General features: G+C 43.2%; 3 protein-coding genes across 3 annotated transcripts in view; 1 reads left to right on the top strand and 2 right to left on the bottom strand.

Annotated features, from left to right (window-relative positions):
• The window catches only part of LOC110987251 (poly [ADP-ribose] polymerase tankyrase-like), a 61,668-nt gene extending 56,597 nt beyond the window's left edge, over positions 1 to 5,071 (bottom strand). Inside the window, exon 1 of the mRNA XM_022249827.2 lies at positions 4,767 to 5,071. Coding sequence (XP_022105519.2) covers positions 4,767 to 4,859 — 93 coding nt within the window. The 5' untranslated portion in view covers positions 4,860 to 5,071. The remainder of the gene's footprint in view (positions 1 to 4,766) is intronic.
• Positions 1 to 13,894, top strand: part of LOC110982360 (HHIP-like protein 2) — a 304,779-nt gene that overhangs the window by 12,079 nt on the left and 278,806 nt on the right. The gene's annotated exons all lie outside the window — the stretch shown is intronic.
• On the bottom strand, positions 5,991 to 13,279 carry LOC110988124 (uncharacterized). The gene is made up of 3 exons (XM_087146119.1): positions 13,137 to 13,279; positions 9,715 to 9,955; positions 5,991 to 8,657 (listed from the first exon to the last, which is right to left on the bottom strand). The coding sequence occupies exons 2-3, from the start codon at positions 9,915 to 9,917 to the stop codon at positions 7,976 to 7,978; spliced, it is 885 nt and encodes a 294-aa protein (XP_087002245.1). The 5' UTR covers positions 9,918 to 9,955; positions 13,137 to 13,279; the 3' UTR covers positions 5,991 to 7,975.

Here is a 13,894-nt window from a genome sequence, read left to right as displayed (position 1 = left end):
ATATGGAACTGACGAAAAAATTGATATTTACATATTTCCGCATGACCACTAAACTTTTGGCACGTCCGTTTTGCGATTAGGCGTGGGCCGTGAAATTTTAAATGCTTCAAGCGTCACCCATCGTGTCCGTCTATGAAAACCGATCCGAAGAATACCTTGACCCCGATTCCAGGTCAGTCTGCCGACGCGACGCGCGACGCTCGTTTGTGCACTAAATTATGCTGATCCACCCTCTCGGCATGTCTCCCGCGGCCGTATGTTTTGTTCCCCTATTGTACATGTACATGTACATGTATGTCATGCATAACATGTACATTTTTTATGTGTGTGTATCATATATCATGTCTTTTTACGTGTCTGCACAAGTGCACACATATGGAACGGTACACCCATGCAGTCCCTGTGTGGATTGATTAAAATTTTCCTGCTGTTGATCGAATGATGGGGATAAAAGGACAACCTTGGTGATGATGATAAATTTTTTAAAACGATATTACTAATATAGTGGTCAGAAGGGCACTGACATGACGCGTCCAAAATTTAAACAGGCGGTTTAACGTTCTGATGCTGTGGGGGAATTTAGCGACTCGGTAAAGCGACTAACTTGAACTGGAAGCGCATGAAACAGCGGGTCCAGGACCCAAGTTTTGGGGGAGCGAAACTTTGTGGGGTTTGGGGCCGGGGAGAAGGGCATAAAGGCAGGTAAGTTTTCGTGTAATGTCATGTAATATCCTGTCTGAGGGGTGAGGCTACATATGTCAGGCCTTATGATACCGAAGAAATGTAAACGAAACACACCCCTATTCGCCTTTCTTTCATTAGTTTAAAAAATAACAAGCGTCTTTTTATGGATGGGGGGATACTCCGGTTCCCCCCCCCCGATCCATCCTGAAGCATATGAGACTTATTGAGGAAAGCTATCTACTAAATCTCCCCCATGACACTGAATTTCGAAGGATTGGTGCATTTCACCAATGCTATTAGAAATTTCTTGGTATTGTGTCAATGTATCATATTAAATCAAACCAAAAATGTATGCTTAAATAATGTTATTTTTTTCCCATTTTTCCCATTTCTCCCTTTTATAATCCGGTCCGCAAGTGTGACGTCACTTCAGTTTAAACCACGCCAACTACACTTACTCTGCATGCACCTAGAGTTACTGATCGCCGTTTTAATTAATACATGGAACTGGAAGTTAACGCGTATCTTTAGTGATCGTCCAATGGGAGCCTGCAAATCGTTTTGCGTTCGTGTGTATGACAAAGTCAAGAACCGGATAGGCTACTAGTTCAGTTTACGACGTGTAACATGAATGTGTGGTTAGCTCCTCAAATCGATACTAACTGAAATGGCTGAAAGTTGGATTGAAAGTCATCTTAATGATAACACTGAAATCTTATCGTGTAATCCGTCCATTTTCACTGAAACGAAAACCAGATTTTCTGCTGAAAGTACTAGTGAGTTGTCTTTTTATTACTTTTGTCTCTTAACTGATTTCACGAGGGTGATAATAAGCACTGCTATTTCTGCTTGCACAAAAACTGAGGGGGGTCCCAAAACTGGGGGATATTATCCCCTGTCCCCACCCAGGGATTTACGCCCATGGCTGAATGTATTAATAATAATCAGAACCGTTCGGCAACTTGAATGTATGCAGTTACCACTCGGGTATCAGCATCATGCCAACGGCTGGGATATTCGGTAGAGGTGTTCTGCACTACACAAATCTGAAACTTTGGAAATGAAGCTCTCTTGTAACATTGAGCGGCCAAGTGTGGTGCCACGCAGCGACTACTTACCCTGGGGTTTGGTGAAGCGGGTTTAGCTGTCATAGGGAGGGAAAACAACCATTTTTAATGATCAACCTTTTACTGGTCTTCCTTCTTATGTTCCCACTTTGGGCACCATGCAGAGGAATCATGGTGCCGCCAGTGTAACCAAAAAGTAACAATGAAACGGCAATCCGCAAGGTAATTTACATTTTTGCAGTAGTTCTATATGTGATAGTGTGATGTGAGAGCTGAAGAAGTGAACACCTTCGTCGATCGGATTTTTCTCACAGACAATTTGACCTACAGAACTTGCCCCATTTTGTTTGCGTTTTATTCGTTTATTTTTTTTTACGGAGGAGACTGCCTAGAGTCTAATCGGTGATTTGACACAGTGAGCAGGGACTATTCGTGGAGTGATCAGTTTTGTGTTAACCTCTGAAATTTTTACATAGTCATTGGAAGGAAACTGAACTATGACAGATACCCTAAAATGTTCAATGGCGCAGCCGGGGGTGTGGTGGTTGGGGGCAGTGGTGAATAGGCCTTATGCATGTCGACAACTGGACAATGCCAGGTGACAAATCCTCAAGATGAACACAGCCGTAAATTTTGAAAAGTAGGGGGCGAGGTGGTACTGCAGTGTGTCTATCATATAAAGAGTTTAAAGATGAAAAAAAGCAGCAACTGTAAAACTGTGTGTCCTGTTTGCCGGCTTCTCATTTCATTGATATTTAAATTGGCCAATGACCTAGGCTACGTACTTTCTGTTACGCACCAGATTGCCAAATCCCAACTTCCTCAAAAGTGCGAAGGGGTATGGTGTCATACCCTTCCCTCGATTCGTGCCAATGGTTGAGGGGTGCTTCCGGCCTCGGGGGAAAGAGAAACAATTTCCAAATGAAGAAAAACGGAAAGAAAGAAAGAAGGGAAAGAACATCGCTAGCCTCCACAGACCATTAATTTCTCGTCACACTGTCGAGAGCTGACCCACTTTGGGAGTACCCAACGGGAAAGGGGATGGGGAGTTGAACTTGTCCCCAGGGGCATGTTACCTTTTGAAAGCGCTAACACTTGATATTGGTGCCAGTACCTTCCTTTGGGGATGAAAAAAAGGATTAGAAACCCTCATTCCCGAAGAAATAAAACAGTCGTTTTAGAAAAATAAATCCCCACACGCGATATCAGTACAAAATTCGATACTGCTCTTCCCTTCAGCAGCCCCCTCCTAGCGAGGCTTATATATTCCGACTTTTTGGAATAAAAAATAGAGTGAAGTAAAATCTACCGCTGGTGTCAATGTGAAATTTCAGGTTGCAACTGCAACTCCTTGCAGGTATAGAGCCCGAAAGTAAAAGGTCACGCAGCGAGCTTCCGGAACCCTTGCCAAGCGGAGTCCGCCTGTGGGGATTTTACATTGGGCCGCCCTATCACGCTCGATAATTTTTGGAAGAATAATTCCTCACTGAAACCACCCCATGAAACACTCATGTTGGAATTTTACCTTTGTCTTCCTCAAGTAATGTTTAGGAAAATCACATGGAGATGGGTAAGAAACGAATTCTATTTACGACCTTTCACGTCCGGCGATATCGTAGGCATACCTAGGCCTCCTTGTTCATGCATTGTTCTTCTTGTTCATTGTTTCCACTGCCCGTACTAACGGGAAAACGAGACTGTAAACGTTACCAAAGATTTACCCACCTGTAGTCGGTGGGTTCCAGATTTCGTTGAGTTGGCATTACGCAGTTGTTGTCAGCAAAGGTTAGATAAAATATTTGAATCTTTGTAAAAGTAGAATATTGCTTTAAATTTATGACCTTATCAATTATAATTTTAACTGTGTGAAACATTTTGATCTGTTTTTCTTTCGGCTTTTACCGACAGACCGTAAATGTTCATCTGCGTACGAAACTGCCTCATTGCACTGTTCTTAAGCTTCGTGTATTTTAAATTTTCGGAAGTGATGGGTCAATTTGTGGCAGGATATTTCTCTTTTAGGTCAGGTGATTTTTCAGTTTCTATAAATTGATATACTAGCAAATATTTTCCAAAGCCCCTTTTCCCAGTTGGATTTTTAAAGAAATAACTGAACGGAAAAATATGATTCTAAAATCTTTGCACTTTTTTCTATCCAAGGGTTCCGGAAGCGCGATATCAGGGGTCAACTTTCAGGCTCTATACTGTACGTACAACAGGAGCGCATGCGTATTACAAACCGAAGCACGCGCACAGCATGTGTGCCAAATTAATTATGCATCTTAAGGGGTGGGGTTTAAGCCGCCTGTTACATGTATATGCTGCTTAGGTCTAACCGGACCAAGTCTATTTAAATAATCGATTCACAAGCAAGAGGGTTAAGACAATATGCCTTTGCTAGTGCAACTTCGTATGAAAATTCCCAATGCAGTGCAGGTAAGTGACACAATACACACTGCTAATGGGACAGTCATGGTACATTGGAACTGTGAAGATGCACGCGACGTGCGTCACTGCAAAAATAAGCAGACGTCGCGCGCTGGGCCAGTGAGTCTGTGACAAGTACAAGCATGTCGTAGGGACATGCATCAAGTCGGGTGCGATAGAAGCACAATGAATAGCCAAGCAATGGATGTCTGCATCGTGGCTCTTGAGAAATAAATATGTCATGAGAATTGTGAGGGAAACCATGATTTCCTGCCATGTTTTTCTTTCCAACAGTCACATTCACAAGACCTAACGTTAAACAACCTAAAATAAATTTAACATAATGTGTTAATAGGGCACTTGGAACGTTACACTAACGGTGCACAAAAAGAACAGATTGCATGGACATCCATTAAGGCGAAATAGTTGGCCAACGATGTTTGGAAAAAACATGAAATTGCATTGCTGAATTTTGAGAGGCTTAAAAGATTAATACAAATGAAGGGCAAGGCAAGATTCGACCACGTTCGAGGTTGGAAATAGTCCACCCATGTACATGTACATTAAATAATGAATACGCCCACTTACCTGTGAACGAGGTGGCGAAGCAGAATCATGTTTGCCGCACGAGCCAGCAGTCGAACCAGCAGACTGAGTGGACGATCGCAGACGGCCGGACATAGCTGGTGGAAGCACCAAGTGTTGACCGACACCTGACTGATAACCTCACTAAAATGTAGGATTGCCGAAATAACGTTTTGGGTGCTGGGAAAAGGCTATCTTTGGTCGGCACAAAATGATGAAAACATAATCCACGTACCAACATGTACGTACATGTACAGCGCTAGCGGAAGAGATTGATTGCATTGCATGCACCGACGCGCTGCGCGCTGTAAATATGTAGGCGGCGGCAACATAACACATAAACCTGCACACGCTACGTCATCGTGACCTTCAGTCGAGAGCACATGATCAAGTGCACTCTGTAATCGCTGGGCTGAAAAGCGTTTCTGTTGTGGACGGATATATTCCCCCCCCCCCTTTTTACATCAAATCACAATTGTAGTGGGCATAGGTAGTGCCAAGTAGCTTTAAAACTTAAAAGACTTGCTTCAGAAATTGAAAAATTAAAGAAATATTGCACTTAGCCCTTTTGCCTCCAAATATGCCGTAAATTCAACTTAGAAACATGTTCTGTGCGACCTTATTAAAATGTAAGACTGTCCGACGTTACCGGTACTTATTTTATTCTGACTGAAAAAAAAATAGCATTTTGAAACATTCGCATTTTTTTCTGACAAAAATGTAATTTTAGTTGGACACTACTCATGGGGGAAGGGGGTTGAAACCAAAGTCCAATTGTCAATATCTTTGTTCGGGGGCGCTAGCCACCAACACAGGGCTGGATTGCTCAGTTGGTAGAGCATCGGTACTGTATTCTGGAGGCCGTAGGTTCAAAACCGCTCCAGCCAATTTTTTGTTCATCTTTATAATCATTTATAAGCACCTCGTCAGTTTCCCTAATTTGTTTTACAAAGGATAACAGGCAATGTTGAATGGCGCCCTCAGTCATCCTTGAAACCAATTCCTCAAAAACGGGAACAGAGGATTCTCCTTTTTTGAATATCATTTAATGACAATAAACAGCCAGGATCATTTTAGTTTTGGTTAATTTTTGGCCACTTCAGATTTGTTCAGAGTTATTGTGTGATTAATTTGAAGGTCTTTCTGGGCATTGATTGTTGGCGATCCACTCTTTCTGGGCAATCGAATGTTGGCGATCCACACAAGACAAAGAGACTTACACAATGATAAAATTGACCTCAGCAGCAAAGATGGGCGATTTTATTAAAGCATTCTTGTGGAGGCCCTTTTCCTTCAAACTAAAGTTCAGTTTAAAATTCACTTTTATGTAATTTGACCACAGGTTTACGGTCTACAATTGAAAAAACACTGCAAAATATAAGTGCTGAACTATGGCTTCATTCAAAGCTCTTGGGATGACAAATTGAAAATGCAAAGAACCAAATATTTGTTGTTTGGACCTTTTTCACGCCAGGATAATATATACGATATCGAAACTGACTTTACGAGTATTTTTCTTCCTTTTCGAAATTCTATTGTATGATAAAACCAACTCATGAGCAAAATATGGATTCGTTACTAGGCTTCTGACGAAAAAGTTGCATTTGTGGATGAAACTTGTGGCTGTTATTTCAAAAGGGGGGACGGCCACACTCGTTCACCGTAATTCAAGTGTGTCTAAGAACTACTAACTTGTAGACGTGTCCAACTACTTGCACTACCATAATAACACGCACAGTGAAAGCTGTTATTGACTTTGCTGGTTGCATTTTTTTCTTATCAGGGGCATGCAGATTTGTCAGGAAATGCAAATGTAAAAAGCCAAACGTCCACACCATCATGCAGAAGAATTCCCGACTCAGAATAACTAATGGATCGTGTGAGGTGGGCGCGGGCAACAGGGGATACCCCACCCCAAAGAGGCATTTCTTTTTCGTTTGAAATATGAAGTATAGACTGGTTATTATATCATCTTCACCCCAAAGGTATGTAAAAGCCCTCACATTGAACCCTATACCCACCACAAAGGCCTTACAACGTTAATGAAGAACTCGCCAAGTTGTTTGGTGCCCTTAAAACAAAATTTGCCTCCCCGGAAAAATGTGGTTCTTGAAACGCCCTCGCAGATAACAAGACGGCTCTTTGACATGCATATTCCGCAAAAAATGCAAACTGCAAGCAGAAAACCACACAAAATAAAATTTCGAGCAGTATTTTCGAGCTTTCTGAGCCTCTTCGGACGTTGCCTTTGTTGGTCTATTGCATGCAGCGAGGGAGCCGACAATTGTGACAAGTTTCACGGTAAATACAAAAAGAGCCATGAGAGATTTGGTTCGCGAAAGCGAACATCAGATCAGTTTTTGACATCAGATCAAAATATCCGCGCTGCAAATTGAAAAATAAAACCCTGCAGTTATTTCACCTCAAACGTGCAAACCTTTTCGTAATACCAAATTCGCTTGGCGTTAGTCATTGCCCGTAAGCCAGTCTCATCGCAAAGAAGAGCATAAAAAGCATGGAAGTGCACTAAAACCTACAGCAACTGCGAAACAGAATGCAGACATTGATCATTAGTAAACTTCTTCATCATTTTGGAACCTCTCGTCCCTAAGTGAACTATCTCTCCCCAGACATGCCACAGTTGGGGAAGAAGGAAGAATCCGCCCACTTAAGGTTTCCACTGTGCTACGCCTGATCTATTTGGAACTTGGTTTGCATTTTATGAGTGCATCCGGAAAGTTTTAGCATAATCCAACGATCGAGGGGTTTTGTGGTTACGGTCGTTTTTATAGTTCACGCCCGCACTCGCATGTTGGCCGGCAAGCGTAGAGCACGTGTCAACCAGGATAGTTCGTGAGAAAAAAAAAAACCACACTCGGCACTGAGAGGATATTGGAGAAAATGTGGAGCACGCTGATTCGGCCCGGAGCATGGAGGAACAAATTAAGCGATTTCTTTGCCTCGTCTACTTCTAAGGAATATCAGAGTCTCCTATTTTTTAGCTCATCTTTGATCAAAATAATTCAGCAACACCGACTGGCAATCAATGTGAAAGTGTTTATGCTATTATATAATGTGAAGTATTCTAGTAGATACATAATAGTCCTGCGAAAAATTAATAAAAAGAAGATCACACCTTACATGCCGTCAGTGTGCAGGTGATATTCGAAATTTTTGAATGAAGTTTGAATTTTGCCGTCCTCAATAACGGTCTAAATAACTGTCTTCAAGAGCATAGAAATTCCAATCAGTAAGAGGGCGGCAAAGTCGACCTGCAACAGACTAGATCCGCCAGTGGCAATAATACGCACAGGACCACCGCTCCCGTCCCAGATTTTCATGGGCAGTGCGTACACCGTGGCGCCCTTGGTCGGCAGCTGATCCAAGTTGGCCACGTTCTCTAAGCCGAAGATGTTCTTCGTGAGTAGAACCTGGTGAGCTTCGAAGGCCAAGCTCTGTCCGAAATCTAGGGATGCTGTGTCGATACCCACGCCAGTGACTTTGGTGTTCTCCACCAGCCAAGTCGCAGCCTCCACGGAGATGCCCGGAAAATGTAGCAGAGACTTACCGTCTGCGTCTATGTAATCATCGGTGCCGGCGTAGCCGAAATACTGCAGCCGATCCGACCAATAGTCTCCGAAGCCGGTATAGACAAAGAGCAGAGCACCGGCGGGGATTGGTCCGTTGGCAGACACCCACTCGGTCAGATCGGCCTGTGTCAGCCGGTAGTCAACATCTGCTTTCGCTTTGCTAGACACGTCTACTCGAACAGCGGGACCAATGAGGTTCTCGACGGGGATTTCGTCGGTGCGCCATTTACCCTTAGCCGTGTGAGCCGGGGCATCCAGATGTGTGCCAAAATGCTCTGCAGTGCTGATTTTGTTCATTTCTAACCTGTTGATTATTTTACAAAACTGAAACATAACGATTGGGTTTTTGTCTTGATAGGACAAGACACACAGGAGGTGGGGCTCTCTTGGCCAAATATTGTCCAAATAACAGAATATTTTGAACGCTCGTTCTTATAGAATCAACATGCATACACACAGTAACGAATGTACATGTACTGATGAAACTCAAGAGCTTCAAATTAACTAACCTTCATAAACATCTCAGACAGTTTCCCTATTCAACAACGTGCAACATGAGCTAAAGTTTAAGACTGGCTCACGGGAATAGACGCTGATAATGCCCTCTTCTGCGGCTCAGGCAGTAGTCTTGGTTTCAAGACATTAGTGCTTGATAGCGGACACCGTGCATAGTGCGCCCCCAACGACTCATAATTAGACTGTGCGCCAGCTCGCACTGTTAATGAGAGTAAGTAAAAACTAGTTGTCCGAGGGCGCTCTTCAACAGAAATAAAACAACTATCAATCATTTTTTGGGCCAAGACTACTCAGGCATTGGTCGCATCCATTCTCCTGAACCGCTCTTAAAACACATTTTTTCAGGCTAACTCAATCTTTGAAATGGGCCACATTTCAAAAAATCACCGTGATTTATTCGTCACCGACACCACGTTGACACCCAGTACAGTGCAGCACAGGTTTTCACGATCTTAATTTCACCACTAAAAACGACTTTTTATTGAATTTTTATGCAATGCTACAAATCTACGGATGGATTAAATTCATGTCAAAGTTTTCGGAGCATTTTTGTCAGCGTTGCATTATTTATACGAGAGTGGGTAAAATCAGTCTGTTTCGCATCAGCGTCCAATGTGCGTGCGCACCACCTGATGTCAGTTCGTGAAACCGAAATTGTTGATAACGTGGTTTTCTCGAACTGATACCCACTTGCAGGTGAGTGTCAGTTTGTGGTGTCTGTGACGTATTAACACGAATCGATATTAATTAACCGCATCAGTCGGACGGTTCAACGTGGAAGCCTACTATGAAGTTTATCGATAAAACATACGCAGCAGGTGTTAACGATGTACAAGTTATCTTACCAGGGCATCGAGGGCGTCGGACCTCGCGAAAGAATCGTCTGCTCGAAGGGTGGAGCCCCTGGCCAGCGAAGGGTGGTTTCGTTGTCATAGACATACGTCATGTCTAGAAGCTCGCCTGGCTTAAGTGCCCCGACAAGGGCAGCTGAGAGCACCAGCCCCAGTAGGGTCAGATAGGTAATGTGCACAGGGAGACGAGCAGCCATATTGTTTGATCCCTGGTTCTGTACACGAGTGAGTTAATCTGTTTACAAATTTTGGGGGAAAATCAAAAGTCAAATTTGTATGAAGCAATCGTTTTATATCGGGGGAAACATTGAAGTGGAGTGGAACAGACCACAAGCAGTACTGATTTCGGATTTTCTTCGTACAAGTTTAGGAACCCCTTTTCCTGAGTCTTTTTCTCTTCCTCTTTCTAATGTTGAATTATTTACCACGAAGTATATGTCCCCTCAGGGCCACTGTACTCAATTCGGCTGCTGGTAGACACATTCCTTTCCCTTTTATTTCGCTTTGTTTTTAATGCATTTCCAATCAGTGAAAGGTTACTTTCGTCGTGCTGTGCTACCCCTATGGAAAATGAGAGTGAATAGTACAGACAATATATCTTTACTGAATATCAACCTTGATTTATCAATGTAATCTCAAGCTCGTCAGTCTCGTAAGATGTTATCCCGTTAAAGTCTCGTCAATTTATCACCTCACCGCACTATTGCCATGAAAAAAAAAACAGTGTTGAGACTCGTTAGAACGCACAGTCAAGCGATCAATTTATTCGGAACAGTTCGGGGATAATTAGATGTAAATAAACTGAGGAACTTTAAAAAAAAACAACGAATATCAGGTTTTGAGTGCTCAAACTAATGCTAACGTAACGTGCTCCTTAAAAAAACTGTGTCTCGCTGCGAGTGATTTGTGAACACTGGTGTAAGTTTATTGTCGTGGAAGCCAAAGGCCATGAATGTGACGGTGTAGGTCTAGATGATTAAACTCGGGTCACCCCAAGGATAACGCTCTATAAGCTCAGGCCCATGTTTCTTCTTTTCTTTTCTCCTTCTAAAACTCTGCAGTTGCCTGTTCGCCTCCAGATTTCAATTTCAAAGATTTGGTGCCCCAAAGACGAGACCGTCAGTCTCAGTGCAAATCCATTTTTGGCCACAATACCAGCGAACGGTCTAGCGTACGGGGCCACAGTTTTGGGAATTTGTGTTTTATCAGTGCATAGGCCTAACTTGTTTAAAAAATGACTCGGCCTGTTTAGCCCAAAATGAAGCCCAATGAGACGCAGCCGAGGTTTGGGAATTGGGCTTGGTAACCTTCCTTCAGCGATGGATTAGATTACATCTTCGAACGGTTGATGTTCGACAAAGTCGTAGCACTGATTTCTATGGTCTGTTTATAGCGGATTTCTATGGTGTTCTGTGGCGGACAACCTTGCGCCGCGTCGTGCCATCGTATCGTGCCGTCATGACGTCGCGTCGTGCCATCGTATTGTGCCGTCATGACGTCGCGTCGTGCCATCGCCCCTTGGCGTTGTGCCGTCGCATTATGCTCTCGCCGTCGCCTTATTACTGGTGGAAATAGGGGCGCCCATGGAGACGGAGTTAAGTTCAATACCTATAGATACCATTTTTCATGATCAAATTTTGTAGGCCCTAAGGGTGCATTTCACTAAATGGTTGGATTTCTGCGCGCGAGCTCATTACTTTGTAATCCCATGGGGCTTTTACATTAAGACATGCCATAATCAGGAGGAATCATATAAATATTTCTATAAATCCTGAATTTGTGGCTGATAGTTTCCAGTTCGGGATATTTCTTTTACAAAAAGCCCCAAATTGTGGGCCTGTTTTGAATAGAGGCGGGCGGCTACATTCAGAGCTGAGCACATAGTTTTACTACTATTTTGGGGGGTATTTTCGGGGAAAGGCGAACAAAAAGTTTCACGTAGCTAACCCCCATAAAAATGAAATGAAAAGTGATCTTCTGGCCATAATTTTGAATTTCCAGTAAAAAAAACGGAGGCCAACGTCTTTCCGAGAGTCAACAGACGGCGGTCATTCGGTCTGCTTTTGCACTGTTTTCTATGGGCGCGTATTTGGTGTAGTGCAACCCTATGCATGCACATTATTTTTCCAGGACTTGTGACATATATACTCTCTCTGTTGGCCTTAGTAATCACCAGCCATTTTTAGAGATAGTAAGGCACGACCGCACAATAGGACGAACGACGACATGACACGACAGCACCACAAGACGGTGCAACAACACGATGCGACGGCATCAGGACGCGACAGCTCGACGTGAGGACATGACGGCCTAACCCACACTGTATAGGGCCTAAAATGAAAGGCGACGCGACGGCACGACGCAACGCTACGACGGTAAGACAGGACGGTACGACGCGACGATACGACGCGACAGCAAGACAGCAGGAAACGACGCAACGACGCGACGGCACGACGCGACAGGGCTGTCATAGTGTCGCGTCGTGGCGAAGGGAAGACGCATCGCAAGTTTGGCGGCTATAGAACACCATAGATTTCGGTCCCATACGCAGGGCTAATGTAACGGTTATGAATGTGGTCGGGTTGAAAAGGCCAAAACGGATCCGAAACCGATCCGGCTGGGCTCCCCGAATCAGACCAGAGTCGGCAAACATACTAAGGTAAAACCGATCCGATAAAGAGTACCGAAGTGAACTCGTCTCGTGTACAATTTGGCTCAGACAAATAGTCCCATAGTATTCGACTTTCTTAGCCTAAACATGTTCCCGTTTAGGTGCATTTTTTGGAGGGGGGATCATTGCAGCAACTCAAAATTTTTGAGATATATCTCTTTTACAGTCCCTGTTGGAGATTACAAATTAATCATGCATCTCACACACAGTGACTCTACAGTAATAATGCAGCATGTGAATGTCCGAACTATTTCATAATTTGTTTGGTTCATTTAGGTTAATTTCTGGTTTTGACAAGGATAAATTAACCCAACCGACCCGACCCGAAAATCACAAACACAGAACCGAAACGACCTGACCCAACTCAGATGGTGGAAACACCTATCCCTGTCCCACCTGATCCAACCCAAAGTCGGTTTCACAAAAATAGGCCAGATCGTACGGTGATTTGAGAGGTCCAGTGTTTCATGATAAAGCTGTATTCGCTGCTTTTAGCAGTGTAATCTAAACAAATTCAAATTAAATTGCTTCTTTTCTATAAACTGAATTATGATCATCAGACAAAATGACCAACGAGAAGATGAAATCTTTTTTTCTTGGAAAAAATAGTTCAGTTTTGTGTGTGGTCAATATCTAAAACCAGTTTTGGATAGCTAAGCAGAGTTCAGAATTTAGTACTCTTTTTAAGCAGGGAGATATCCATTAATGAATTATTTAGCAGAACACATTATGTGATAGCGCTTACCAGCTGTCTGGTGCTGTACCGCTAAAGAAATCTAGACGTGTGCCTGATACGTAGCAAAGATACGATGTGACTGACAGTGGTGTTACATTTTCCCTTTATGTCCTGTATCGACTTGTTTTTGTTGTCGACCCCGTTTGACAGATGGAAGGCGGAATGCCCTTTGTACCATTCATTCTCATCGCACAATAGTTGCTCACAATTGATTTCTGATGACTTCAGAATTTCGAAATGGATACCAGCCGGGGATGGCATTGAATCGCTCTATCGACCCTGAGGTCGTAGGCCGTCTTAAACTGGACTGAACCGCCCAGAACTAGCTTTAGGATTTACCTTTGGAGCTGAAGTTTCGTATTTTAGAATTGATGACTCACATAATTTATGCTGATCTAAAAAATGACAGGATTCAGTAACATTCATTGGGTTATCAGACCAATCATTACAAAACAAGGTGAACAAAGGGTTGTAACTTGTTAATTTTTCCGAACGACCATCAGCAAATCAACTGCCTTTAGCTGTATTTATTTGTGGGAGAAAGGAAAAAAGAAGGACGGACTCCAATCTAAAATTCGTTCAGCCCAGATTAAATAACACAAACTTCGTGCAGTACTTCAAACAGTTTTTAATTCAGTCTCAAAAGTACTGAGATAAATTTGTGCTGGAATTTGGGGAGATAGGGGACAGGAGATGTGGGGGGAAGACTTGCCCGATCTTGAAAAGCAGGATGGAGGATGACACCATATGACTCTATGTAGAAGTCG

This window comes from Acanthaster planci, linkage group LG01, assembly GCF_054643075.1.
Source record: "Acanthaster planci isolate LZ-2023a linkage group LG01, COTS_SCS, whole genome shotgun sequence".
Lineage (NCBI taxonomy): Eukaryota > Metazoa > Echinodermata > Asteroidea > Valvatida > Acanthasteridae > Acanthaster > Acanthaster planci.
The sequence above is the reverse complement of the archived record's forward strand: the minus strand, read 5'-3'. Positions and strand labels throughout refer to the sequence as shown.